We start from the raw sequence: 12,706 nt of genomic DNA, 5'->3' as shown, positions 1-12,706 counted from the left end.
TTGCGCAATGAGTCTCTCAAATACATTGTTACAGTGGTTGGTTAGCTAGCTAGCAAATTTGAGCCAGTAGCATAGATATGACATCAGTCAAAACACCTCAAAACAAGACAATGTATCAAAAACGAGCTAAAACTAACTGAAACGAGCCACTTACGATTGCCCACATGGCATTTTCTTGTCGTTGTTGCTAGCTATCTGGCCAGCCGGAATCACAACAACACACGGCCTTCTGGCCCATTGAAGCTCCCGACTCGTTTTTGCGATGTTCCCAGCCAACTCGTCAAGAGTGCCTTAAAGAGGGCATGCTGTAGGCCAGTGCTTTTCAATCCCTAGGCGTTTCTCCTAGGGGAACCCTAGGCGTTTCACAATTTTGTTGTTGCCCTGAACTAGCACACCTGATTCACCTAGTCAAGGGCTTGATGATTAGTTGACAGGTTGAATCAGGTGTGCTAGCTCTGGAACTGTTCAAATACATGTAACGGCTGGGTACATGTAACGGCTGTGGGTCCCCGAGGAGAGGTTTTAAAAATGCTGTTGTAGGAAACTCAGGGGAATAAAGAACAAAGCTGTTTGAGTGGGGTGAAAGTGGTTATTAATAGCTGTCAAGCGAGCACTTTTGTGAGTGACAAGTGACAGAAAGATATGAGGAGCGGGGCCAGAGGTGTGAAGTGAGAGAGAGAAAGAGTGGGAGAGAAAGAGAGAGGGAGAGAGAGAGGAGAAAAAGAGGGAGAGTTTATGTATATGTGTGTGACAGAGAGGGAGAGTGTGTGTGTGTGTGTGTGTGACAGAGAGGGAGAGTGTGTGTGTGAGAGAGAGAGAGAGAGAGAGAGAAGTAGAGAAAAGAAAGAACAAGACAACGAGAGAAAGAGGAGATGAATACATATTGACAATGACCACCTGAGAAATTCCTGGCCACTGGAGTGTGTTTTGGCATTTAATGACGGCTGACATTTCATGGTCCCAGTGTGTGTTCCTACACCCAGTAGAGAGAGCATGTGGGAGAGAAGGTCCTGCTGGGAACTGATTATCTGGCAGGAGTATCCTAGATGGCGGCGTCCCCATGACACCCTATTCCCTTATAGTGAACGGCCAGGGCCCATAGGTTTCTGGTCAAAAGTAGTGCACTATATAGGGAACAGGGTGCCATTTGAGACACATCCGATGTGTGTGTTTGAGATTTGGTGACAAATTCTGTGCCGGCCTGAGTAGGATTATTATATCATTATGATAGACTAAATTGATAGGTTTTTCTAGGCATTATGAAGGAATGTTGATTTGCACCTAATCTGTATGAATCTCACATTTCTATATGAGAACGTGTCAACAAGCAATTTGTGTGCCTGTGTGTGTGCCTGTGTGTGTCTTTGTGTATATGTGTCTGTGTATGTATTTGTATTTATTATGGATCCCCATTACAGCTACTCTTCCTGGGGTCCAGCAAAATGAAGGCAGTTAAATAAACATTACAATACATTCACAACAGATTTCACAACACATTAAGTGTTTGCCCTCAGGCCCCTGTGTGTGTTTGTGATGATCTGTGTGTGTCACTCACAGTAAGTATCCGTGTTTTGTCTGTCTCTGTGCGTTTCTGTTTGTATATTGGTGTTATGGTTGTGTGTGTTTCCCAGTCTTCCTGCCTCTCTTGATCTCCTTGTCTATGATTCAGATGAGACTGTGTCCTCTCTGGCTCCCTCCGTAGGTGACAAGTGTCGACGCTTCTATAACCTCCTGTACCCTTTCCCTTGTGTCTTCATTTGTGCTTCACACTTTCATCATTTCACATTTGCTGTTGACATTCTGATGACATTTCTGGTAGTTATGGGCTGCCCTGTCTGTCTTAAACACACATGTACAAACATGCATAGGCACACACGTTCCCATACACATACACACTCATGCAAGCGAACGCACGCACGCACGCACGCGCGCATGCACGCACTCAATGGTTCAATGACTAAGCAGATTCCTCTGTGAGTGTGAGGGGATCAATCGTGGTGACCTTTTTCCTTTGGATAACCTGCTGTTCTCAACCCCTGATTATTGCCGGCGGGGAAAGACTAGCTCTTCTGGCCCCAAGGACTGAACTCCGACCCTGCCGGGATGGAAGGACCTCTACCCATAGAATTTGAATATTAGAATGTATAACCACTAAGCATCCTGCTGTGGCTCACTCACTGTTTCCAGAACCACACAACTACAACTATGTTTCTCCAATTCTATTTATGTATGTCCAGAACCATTCATTGTGGCTGCAATAGATACTCTGCTACTGTACACTGAGTGTAGAAAGCATTAGGAACACCTTGACAAAGGCTGTCCAGGTGAATCCAGGTGAACGCTATGATCCCTTATTGATGTCACTTGTTAAATCCACTTCAATCAGTGTAGCTGAAGGGGAGGAGACAGGTTAAAGAAGGATTGTTAAGCCTTGAGGCAATGGAGACATTGATTGTGTATGTATGCCATTCAGAGGGTGAATGGGCAAGACAAAATATTTAAAGTGCCTTTAAAAACGGGGTGTAGTCGCAGGTGCCAGGCACACTGGTTTGTGTCAAGAACTGCAACGCTGCTGGCATTTTCACGCTCAACAGTTTCCCGTGTGTATCAAGAATGGTCCACCACCCAAAGGACATCCAGCCAACTCGACACAACTGTGGGAAGCATTGGAGTCAACATGGGCCAGCATCCCTGTGGAACGCTTTCGACACCTTGTAGAGTCCGTGCCCCGACGAATTGAGGCTGTTCTGAGGGCAAAAGGGGATGCAACTCAATAGTAGGAAGGTGTTCCTAATGTTTTGTACACTCAGTGTATATCTCTTTGCGGAAAAACAAAGTGCTTCATGAAACCTACATCTCTCCTCCCACCCTCATCCTACACTGACACCTACACACCTCTCTCTCTCTTTCGTCGCTGATCCTAGACCAGCCATTTCAAGGCAGCTCTCGGCTTACCCTCTGCAGTTTCCATATGACAGGTTATGACCAGTGACCACCAGGAAACAGGCTGGTCTGCTACCTGTATCTGAGCCCAGCGATGCAGCATTTCTGTGTTGTGAGGCCTGGGGGGCCTCTCTCTGCTTTCTGTCCCAGTATCCCTCCTCCTGCTCTTCACCCTACCTCCCCAGAGGGTGCGTCCCAAATGTCCCCCTACTCCCTGCCGATGTAGTGCACTACTATATTTTCACACCGCGTAAAGCCAGGGTACTGTAACGGGAAGGGTGTGTGCTATTGTGTTCGAGGGCCTATTGCTTTCTAATGAGCTGACCTGTGCTGCTACACCCCCCCGCTGCTTAATGAGGTTAACAACTCACTAACGAGATCATCTCACTAACGAGATCATCTCACTGACGAGCTGAGCTAGCCCACCCCGCACAAGACACACACGCAAATTGAGACACACGCGCACATATGCGGGCACGCACGCACATACGCACACGTGCAGGGGTGCGCACGCACAAAGATACATCTGTGTGGGTGTGATTGAGTAGATCGGGCTATGACGTGGGTGCCGTTATGTACGCGACACAATTCGTTCCGGTAGCGATGTAGCTACAGGTTAAACGGCACAGATATGACTCCGTTGCTTTCCACAGTCGTCGTCGTCCTTTGTGAACCGGTGGAGTGTTTATGGTTCTCTAATGCCTGGAACTGCCTTTGTTGTTATCGGACGTCGCTCTAACACACAGTATGACAGGCAGCACCATCTGTGTTGTTTTGTGTGTGTGTGTGGAGGGTGGTAGGGTGTGTATTTGTGTGTGTGTGTGTGCCTCAGTTTGCTACTTCTTCCTGTAAACCCAGGCCATCATCCATTGACATAGACTTTCTGTAGCAACACAGCATCCTATCCTATGGGGGGTGCTTATCTAGTGACCCATTGTCATCCTTACATTACTGGCTTCATAATGATCCTTCTCTTGCTTACAAATCCTAATCTGTTTTTGCATCGATTTCATGAGGTTGTTGCAGGCTGGTGTTAGTCTTGTCCAGACTGTGCATTTGGGAGAGGGGAAAGGAGAGGAGGGGAGGGGAGAGGAGAGAGGAGGTATGGGAGAGAGACAGAAAGAGGTGAGGAGAGGGGCGGTCATTCACAGTGGGCAGTAATCTGTACTTTGTTCTGGGGGAAGTGTTTACAGGTTCTAGAAATGTCTGGATGTCTCAGAAGCCCAAAGGTGCAATGTCCTAAATGGGACCTATTATCCTTCTACACAGGGACTGATTGTGTGTGTGTGTGTGAGAGAGAGAGAGATTTACACTGCTGTAAAAGCCAAAGCACTCTCTACATAAACAACTCTCCTTTCCCTTCTCAGCCCTCTGGTTTGGCTATGTTCTCTCCCTCTACTCCTCCTCTCTCTCTTTCTCCTCTTTATTTTATTTCTCTATTTTCTCTCTTTCACTTTCTATCCTCTTTCTCTCTCTTTCACTCTCCTTTCTCTCTCTCTGTCTCTCTTTATCTCGTTTTCTCTCTTATCTCTGTGTGTGTGTGTCTCTCTCTACCCTCTTTCCCCCTCTGTCTCCAACACAGTGATATTATGCTGATTCAGTAAAGGAGCAAGAGAGGGGGACATTTGGCAGCACAAACGTGTGACAGGAAGCGAGCTGCTCAAACGCTTATTAGCATCTCATATTAGCATTTTACATTAGCATCCTCTTTATGAACACAGCCGCCCAAAAGGCTAAAGGGACTTCCTGCTGTTTGGGTGTCAGCCATTGATAAGCCTGTAGTTGATGGATGGGGGTCAACCAGCTGACATTTCAGTACACAGGGACCACACACACACACACACACACACACACACACATACACATACTCACTCTCCTCAGGCCAACTTCTTCACATGTTTGTGTGCCATGTTACTGTGTTAGGATGGTTGAGTGAGTCCGAATATGCATGTTTGGGTGTGGAGTCTGAATATGCATGTATGGGTGTGGAGTCTGAATATGCATGTAAGGGTGTGGAGTCTGAATATGCATGTAAGGGTATGGAGTCTGAATATGCATGTATGGGTGTGGAGTCTGAATATGCATGTAAGGGTGTGGGGTCTGAATATGCATGTATTGGTGTGGAGTCTGAATATGCATGTAAGGGTGTGGAGTCTGAATATGCATGTAAGGGTGTGGAGTCTGAATATGCATGTATGGGTATGGAGTCTGAATATGCATGTATGGGTGTGGAGTCTGAATATGCATGTAAGGGTGTGGGGTCTGAATATGCATGTATTGGTGTGGAGTCTGAATATGCATGTATGGGTGTGGAGTCTGAATATGCATGTATGGGTGTGGAGTCTGAATATGCATGTAAGGGTGTGGAGTCTGAATATGCATGTATGTGTTTGGGGTCTGAATATGCATGTATGTGTGTGGGGTCTGAATATGCATGTATGTGTGTGGGGTCTGAATATGCATGTATGTGTGTGGGGTGTGTGCTCCTGAGTGTGTAATGTATATTATTCTAAATATGTACATGCCCCCTTTTTCCGCCTCACACCCACACCAACACAAACCCATCACACGCGCTCTCTGACCATATTCCACATTTTCCATCTCATTTAGGTTTTCCACGTAAATGCAAACTGCACAGATGGTTAGTTCTGAGAGCCCTGCCTGCACCTGTTTATATTTAGCTCCTCAGTAGAGCACTTGAGGGAGAGAAAAAAAACAAAGCGTGTTTCGTTTGTTTGGCATGCCAATGACTCCCTCGCCTTCTCGCTTCAACAGCCAACTACATTGAACAAAAATATAAACGCAACATGTAAAGTATTGGTGCCATGTTTCATGAGTTGAAATAAAAGATCCCAGACATTTTCCATACGCACAAAATGCTTATTTCAATCGAATTTTGTGCACAAATATGTGTACATCCTGTTAGTGAGCATTTCTCCTTTTCTTGGCATATAAAGAAGCTGACAAAACAGCATGATCATTACACAGGTGCGCCTTGTGCTGGTGACAAAAGACCACTCTAAAATGTTCAGTTTTGTCACACAACACAATGCCACGGATGTCTCAAGTTTCGAGGGTGTGGGCAATTGACATGCTGACTGCAGAAATGTCCACCAAAGCTCTTGCCAGATAATGGAATGTACATTTCTCTACCATAAGCCGCCTTCCAACGTTGCTTTAGACAATTTGGCAGTACGTCCAACTGGCCTCACAACCGCATACCAAGTGTGTGGCGTCGTGTGGTCGAGCGGTTTGCTGATGTCAGTATTGTGAACAGAGTGCCCCATGATGGTGGTGGGGGTTATGGTATGGGCAGGCGTAAGCTACAGACAACGAACACAGTTGCATTTTATCGATGGCAATTAGAATGCACAGATGCATATCTGTATTCCCAGTCGTGTCAAATCCATAGGTTAGGACCTAATGAGTTTATTTCAATTGACTGATTTCCTTACATGATCTGAAACTCCGCAAAATCTTTGAAACGGTTGCATGTTGCGTTTACATTTTGTTTCAGCGGGATTTGGGCAGAATTGGTGGAGGCATTATCTGGCTCACAGGGTGCTGTGGTTAGAGATACTCTCTGCTGCTTATGTAATACAGGATGACCTATAACCCCCTCCATCTCTCCCCTTGGTGGTGGTGTTGGCCATTTGATTGTGTTTGCTGGTGGGATGCGTCCGAAATGGCACGCTATACCCTATGTAGTGTACTGCTTTTGACCAGAGCACGGTACACTACATAGGGAATAGGGTAGGCAACTTTCGGACACAGATTCTGTATCGGATATGTTGATTGGTCAGGCTTGGTGGCTATTGTTGTGAGTGGCTAATAGACCTTCAGTATCACAAGAGCCGTGTGCAGGGATATGTTAGCTTCGTCCTTGAAAAGTACAGACTCGTTCATTTTTCCCCTCTCTCTCTCGCCAAACCTTTGACAACATCCTTTTTTTTATCACCTTCCCAGCTGGAGAAAATTGCATTTTCCAACTGCCCACTTAGATCAAAATGCGCTCTAAAAATCTCTAGATCTGACGGAAGCCAAATGTACGGTGTCCACATTATGATAGTCTCAGCCTGTCCTAATATGGACACCATACAATTGGCTAACGTCAGAACTGTTTCCCAGCTCCGTAACGTCATCGACTGATTATCCAGTTTCTGTTAGGTGTCCTGATATGGACACTGCACACATGGCAGTTGGGAACAGCATAATGCTGGTGTCGTGTTTCTTTTCATATCTCTAATGGTTCTATACAATGTGTCTAAATGATGTCTCTGCCTAGATCATTAGCAGCCATGTTGCACACAGTCCCTAATTAAACCATTACCAACCATGGGAAACATGCTGTAACCATCACCATTATTAGGATGTATAGTTTAGGCTTAGTTTAGGCTATCATCATTAATAGGCTCGTCCTATCTGTGCAGTTCACATGAATAACCTATGTCTAGTAACAGTTGGATTTGTTGGGGTTAGCTAGCTAGGTGGTTTTGTGCAATTATTGTTTTATGGTCAACTATATTCTGATTGGCAGGAAGATGGATGCGCTCAAGCTGCATCATTTGGTGTGTGCGGTCATCTCCGAACACAGTGAACGTGCTCCTTGCCGGCGCTTCTTCATTCCCGTTCATGTAGCGCTATTAGATTTTAACATCCATCGGTATCCCTCTACTAAATGTGTGAGTCTCGGTGTGTTTGGAAAGGTGTGCCAGATATGTTTGAGAGAACGGTGTGTGTGTGGGGTGCTCAGGTACAACTCAGTGTTTCTGCACCTCATGTTGTTACACAACCATAGCAGAGCACCCCCCCCCCCCCCCCCCCATGGGGGCACACTGGGTTACTAATGAGCCTAGACTGGAGAACACAAGCAAGGAATCACACACACACACACACACACACAGCTCTAATCTTGTCCACCAGCTGGCTCTCTCGAACCGTCGGGTTTCATAGCACCTCAGAACGAGGACTTGACTGGAAGTCTATGGCAGGAGCGGACGAAACAACCGCTGGTTTTAATTGGCTGATCTCTCTGTCCATTCACCATCCAGCATAACCCTTAGAATGTCCTGCCGACATTGTGGACTTCAACGAGCGAGCAGCGCAAGTGATGCAAAGTATGCATCTTAGAAATAGCTTTCACATACGTGCTTTGTATGCCCCCGAACTCGATTGGGCTTCCCAAAAAACAATATGGCCGTTGTGATCGAAAGGTTTATTTTGATTGGCGATTTTCGCCATATTTCAAAGTCCCATCTAATACGGCTGTAGCAGGCTCGCCCCCTCTCCTGCCTCGACATCAACCACACCCCTTTCAAGTCCCGCTTTGTTGCGCGGTTTTCACAGGTTCTATGCGCCTGCAATTATTTTTCTGGGACTGAAGTTTACACAGCTCTAACCTGTTAACAATCACTGTTTATGCACCTACAGCACAGTCTCACACTTGCACATTTACAATACAGGTGTACATTGACTGATAAACCCTTGCACACACTGACACCCCAAAAAGCAGTCGCATACCCCCGCACTGTTGTATTTACACAATCATACGAAACTCCAATACATTCACTTTCATCAGATGAGAAGGCCAAGGCAGAGGAGCTGAGTAGTGGCGAGAGTGGCACACCCAGGCCTTATCGCTGGAGAGACTGTACCTATCAACCGCTGTTCTTTGGGGCCCTCAGATTAACGTCCATATCAGACTGTCTGTTAGTCAGGAGCCTCCAGGGCCCATGGCCCAGACACACAGACAAAGTGACTCAATTATTTCCCTGAATGTGGCACTTTTAGTTTGCTCGTTCTCTCTCTTTTTTTCATGATCAATTCTATTTCCTTATCTCCTCCCTCCTTGTAACATAAACACGCTATCTCTACACATTTTATGCAGGGAGCAGGTTGCAGGTAGAGTAACTCACTTGTAACTTGCCATTCCTCACGCTGCTGCTGATGCTGCTGCACTCAATTCTGGAGTGTAACCAAAATCCGATCCCATTTTTAGCTTAAAATGTGACATTTAAAGTATGCTGCAGTGAATTATGGGAGCGTAGCAGTGGTGTCCTCCACTCTACGATGGGACCATTTAACACCTGTGTTGTGCTTTCCTTTATGAGCTTTATGCTGTGGGACTGTTGTGTAGTCTATTGTTATAGTCTTTATTTCCTCCTCGGAGGTTAAAGAAGGCATCATAACAATAAAGGAGGGTGTCCTAATATGGACACCGTATAAAGATAGGATCTATGGTACAGTGGTATCGATGGTAATTGGCTATAGAGGTGTTTATGAGGTTATTTGTTATCGCCTTGACGTCAACAATACACGTTACACACAGATGCCATTTCTCCATGCCTTGAGGCTCTGGGCCCAGCTTCACAAGGCGTCGAAGAGTATGGCTGCTATCTAGGATCAGTTTAGCCTTTTAAATCATCAATGAATAAGATTTCATGGACAGGGAGGGAGGGGCCTGATCCTGGATCGCTTTGTGAATACGGGCCCCGGGCTACAAACATGGTGCCACCATCTCTCGTTGTGCTTTTCATAACCTGGTAATAGAAGCATTTAAATGTTCCCGTTGATCTGAGAATAAAATAACTCCTGCTGAGACTAAGGCTGTCCTAATACGGACACCGTAGTTCTGTCTCATTGATCAGCTCTTTTAATCGGAAATGGAATCTGTTTCTGCTAATATCCTGTCTTTGATGGGTTTACACCCTTTTTTTCCCCCTCAGGCAGAATGTTGACATAATCAATACCTCCATAGAGGTGTGGTGGCAGTGCATTGGAGACTATCTGGTTGTGTCCAAAATGGCACCCTATTCCTTAAACAGTGAACTGCATGTGACCAGGGCCCATAGGAATCAGGTAAAAAGGAGTGCGCTATATAGGAATATAGGATATAGGGTGCCATTTTGGATGAACCCCGCTGTTGATTGAATGTGAGGGGTGACAGTCTGTGTCTAACTCTCTGTTGATGAGTGTTATCTGCTCCGTGAAGGGCTGATTACATCTGAACAGTTGACTGTGGAACTAATTGCAGTTGGGTCTCTGTGTCTCAACACTAATAACCATAGTGCTGATTTGTATTCATGCAGCGGCCGTCCTCCTATGTGCTTCAAAGCGCTTCACATTGTCTGGTGACCAAGCCTTCTCAAGCAGATGAAAGGGTTGACTTCAACAACTACAGGGGTTTGAGTCCTTTAGCCAGCTCTGACCTAACCTGTCTGTGCTGTGGCTGCGGCTGCTGCTCGAAGTACCTGATCTGACCTCAAGCACGCTTCTTCATAGGTATATCTTAGATAGTTTGGCCCAGAATCTAGGAAGGAACATCTTTCTTGAACCGAGACTTTATCCCAACGGCCGGCTTGTTTTAATCGGAGGCCAATTTATCACAATTTCTGATCCTTTTAATCCGTCTTTGTTATGCTGGTCTTTGGCCATATAGTGTGAGAGGGTGGCTATTTCTTTCATTTAGTAATGGTACCCTAAGATGCTTTTAGTTTTTTTCATACCCCTCCATCACTCCCTCTTTATCGAATCCATTTTTAGCAAGAGTAACCAGTCTTCCTCCATATGTGTTGACTCTCATATCAACATAAAGGTCAATGTTAAACAAGTGCCCTGTGTTCAGAGTCAGTACACTCCCTGTTAAAAGCCTTGGCTCTCTGCCACCACTGTAGTCTCACTGTACAGTACTTTATTGCTTAGCCTAACCACATTGTTTCTACAGTATATTACAGCCATATGAAAGAAGAAGGACCGGTATTAATATATAGTGTACTACCTTTGACCAGAAAAAGTACACTATATAGGAAATATGGTGCCATTTGGGACGCCGAGGCAGTGTAAATTAGCAGCCTAAACCTTCTACCAGACAGCTGATTTATGGGGGAGTTGTGTTTTTACATATTTTTTTTTCCGGTTAGGAGGGCATGCATCATTTGTAAGCGCTGCTGTGAGCACAGCGGCAGTACAGACAGATAGAAGAGGACAGGAATAGCTATCTCAATGTTACTCAAGCGTACTTTCACTTTGTTTGACAAGTATAGCACCTCTTTTCATCTAACACCGTCCTACTTCTACCCCATTATGTTTCACTATGGTATGATAAAGTCTATGGAGAGTATCAATGTGAACAGCATATATATATTTTAAATGTTTCGATCGTTGTGGAATAATCGTTAGTTTGCAGACAATGTTTGGTTTTATACAATCCTGTACCATGCAGTTTTCTAAATGTCGCTTTTTGCTCTGTCTGTGTTTCAGAATAAAGAATGGCTCTGCCTGAACTGCCAGACCCAGAGAGCTTTGTCTGGGGCCCTGGGAGACACTCCACTTCCTGCTCCTCAGCCAATGGGATCCCCACGGCACCCGGCTCCAGCCAATCAACCACAGCCTCAGCAGAGAGGGCCCAATCAGCAGGCAGGGCTACGGCCCACTGGTCCTCAACAGCAACAGAAACCACCGGGTGCCCAAGTAAGTGGCCCTCCTTTCTCCCCTGCCAAACAGGCAGGGCCCACCGCCCAAAGCAAGGGGCCTGCTCAACCGTCCCCTGCCAAGGCACAACCCTCCCCTGCTAAAACAGCCCAGCCTTCACCTGCTAAGGGTGAACCCTCCCCAGCCAAACAGACAGGACCCACCACCCAGAGTAAGGGTCCTGCCCAGCCCTCCCCTGCCAAGGGCGCATCCTACCCTGCCAAACAGACAGGACCCACCACCCAGAGTAAGGGTCCTGCCCAGCCCTCCCCAGCCAAGAGCGCACCCTCCCCTGCCAAACAGACAGGACCCACCACCCAGAGTAAGGGTCCTGCCCAGCCCTCCCCAGCCAAGGGCGCACCCTCCCATACTAAAGCTGCATCCACCCCTAGCAAGGGTGCACCCTCTCCTGCTAAGGGTGCACCTACCCAACCTAAACCCAACCAGAGTGTACCCAACAAGCAGTCTGGTAAGCAGCAGCAGGGCCAGGAGAAAACTAAAGTCACCACCAAAACTCAAAAGGAAGCAGAAGTCAAAGCCTCGCCCAAGAAGGGAGCACCTGAGACCATCACCACATCAAAAGATGAAAGGAAAAAACCTGCTGGAGACTCGCAGAAGTCAAAGCACCATGACGTGAGCGACCTGCAACTTCAACGTCTTTACCACTGTTATTGTTCTTGATTTACCACCAGAATTGTATTTACCTTCATTTCAGTCATTCTTGACAGTTGTCGTCGTCGTCATCATCTTCATCATCAACGTCATCCTCTTCGTCATTGTCATCATCTTCATCATGAAATGTTTCCACATATTGAATCAACTCTTTCTCTGTCTATAATCTTGTGCTGAGCGATGAGTGCTTTCTGAGGTCGGTTTGGATTCGGTTTGATTATAGAGCATTTTTCGTTTTTCGTTTTTTAATTTAAAAAAAATGATTAAGTGACATTAAAATGATTTTAGAGCTTTTTAATGGATATTTCAAAGCCAAAAATAGTGAACATTCAATTGCTAAAACATTGAAAACATTGAAAATATATACACATCAATAGAAAAATATGAAATTGCTATGAAATAATAAAATATTCCAGTTGTGTATATTACATTGGTCAATTCGTTTTTTAATAACCGGTCAATCACTCAGCATTACTATCAATCATCATCATCATCACTGCCATCATCATCACTATGATCATTACATTATATCAAATAGGAGGCTGCATGTAGTCTAGCAGTTAGAGTGTTGGGCCAGGAACCAAAAGGTAGCTGGTTCGAATCCCTTAGCCCACTAGGTGAA

The 12,706-nt window shown here is 45.8% G+C and overlaps 1 protein-coding gene across 2 annotated transcripts in view; it reads left to right on the top strand.

Annotated features, from left to right (window-relative positions):
* The window catches only part of LOC109868681 (protein bassoon), a 116,906-nt gene that overhangs the window by 62,249 nt on the left and 41,951 nt on the right, over nucleotides 1–12,706 (top strand). Inside the window, exon 4 of one of the 2 annotated variants that reach the window (XM_031825691.1) lies at nucleotides 11,203–11,412. In XM_031825691.1, the coding sequence (XP_031681551.1) occupies nucleotides 11,203–11,412 (210 nt within the window). Of the gene's footprint in view, nucleotides 1–11,202; nucleotides 12,046–12,706 lie in introns of both variants that reach the window. The other variant, XM_031825689.1, reaches the window with a different exon arrangement.

The sequence above is a fragment of the Oncorhynchus kisutch genome, linkage group LG1 (assembly GCF_002021735.2).
Source record: "Oncorhynchus kisutch isolate 150728-3 linkage group LG1, Okis_V2, whole genome shotgun sequence".
Classification (NCBI taxonomy): Eukaryota; Metazoa; Chordata; class Actinopteri; order Salmoniformes; family Salmonidae; genus Oncorhynchus; species Oncorhynchus kisutch.
This window is presented reverse-complemented; position numbering and strand designations above follow the sequence as displayed.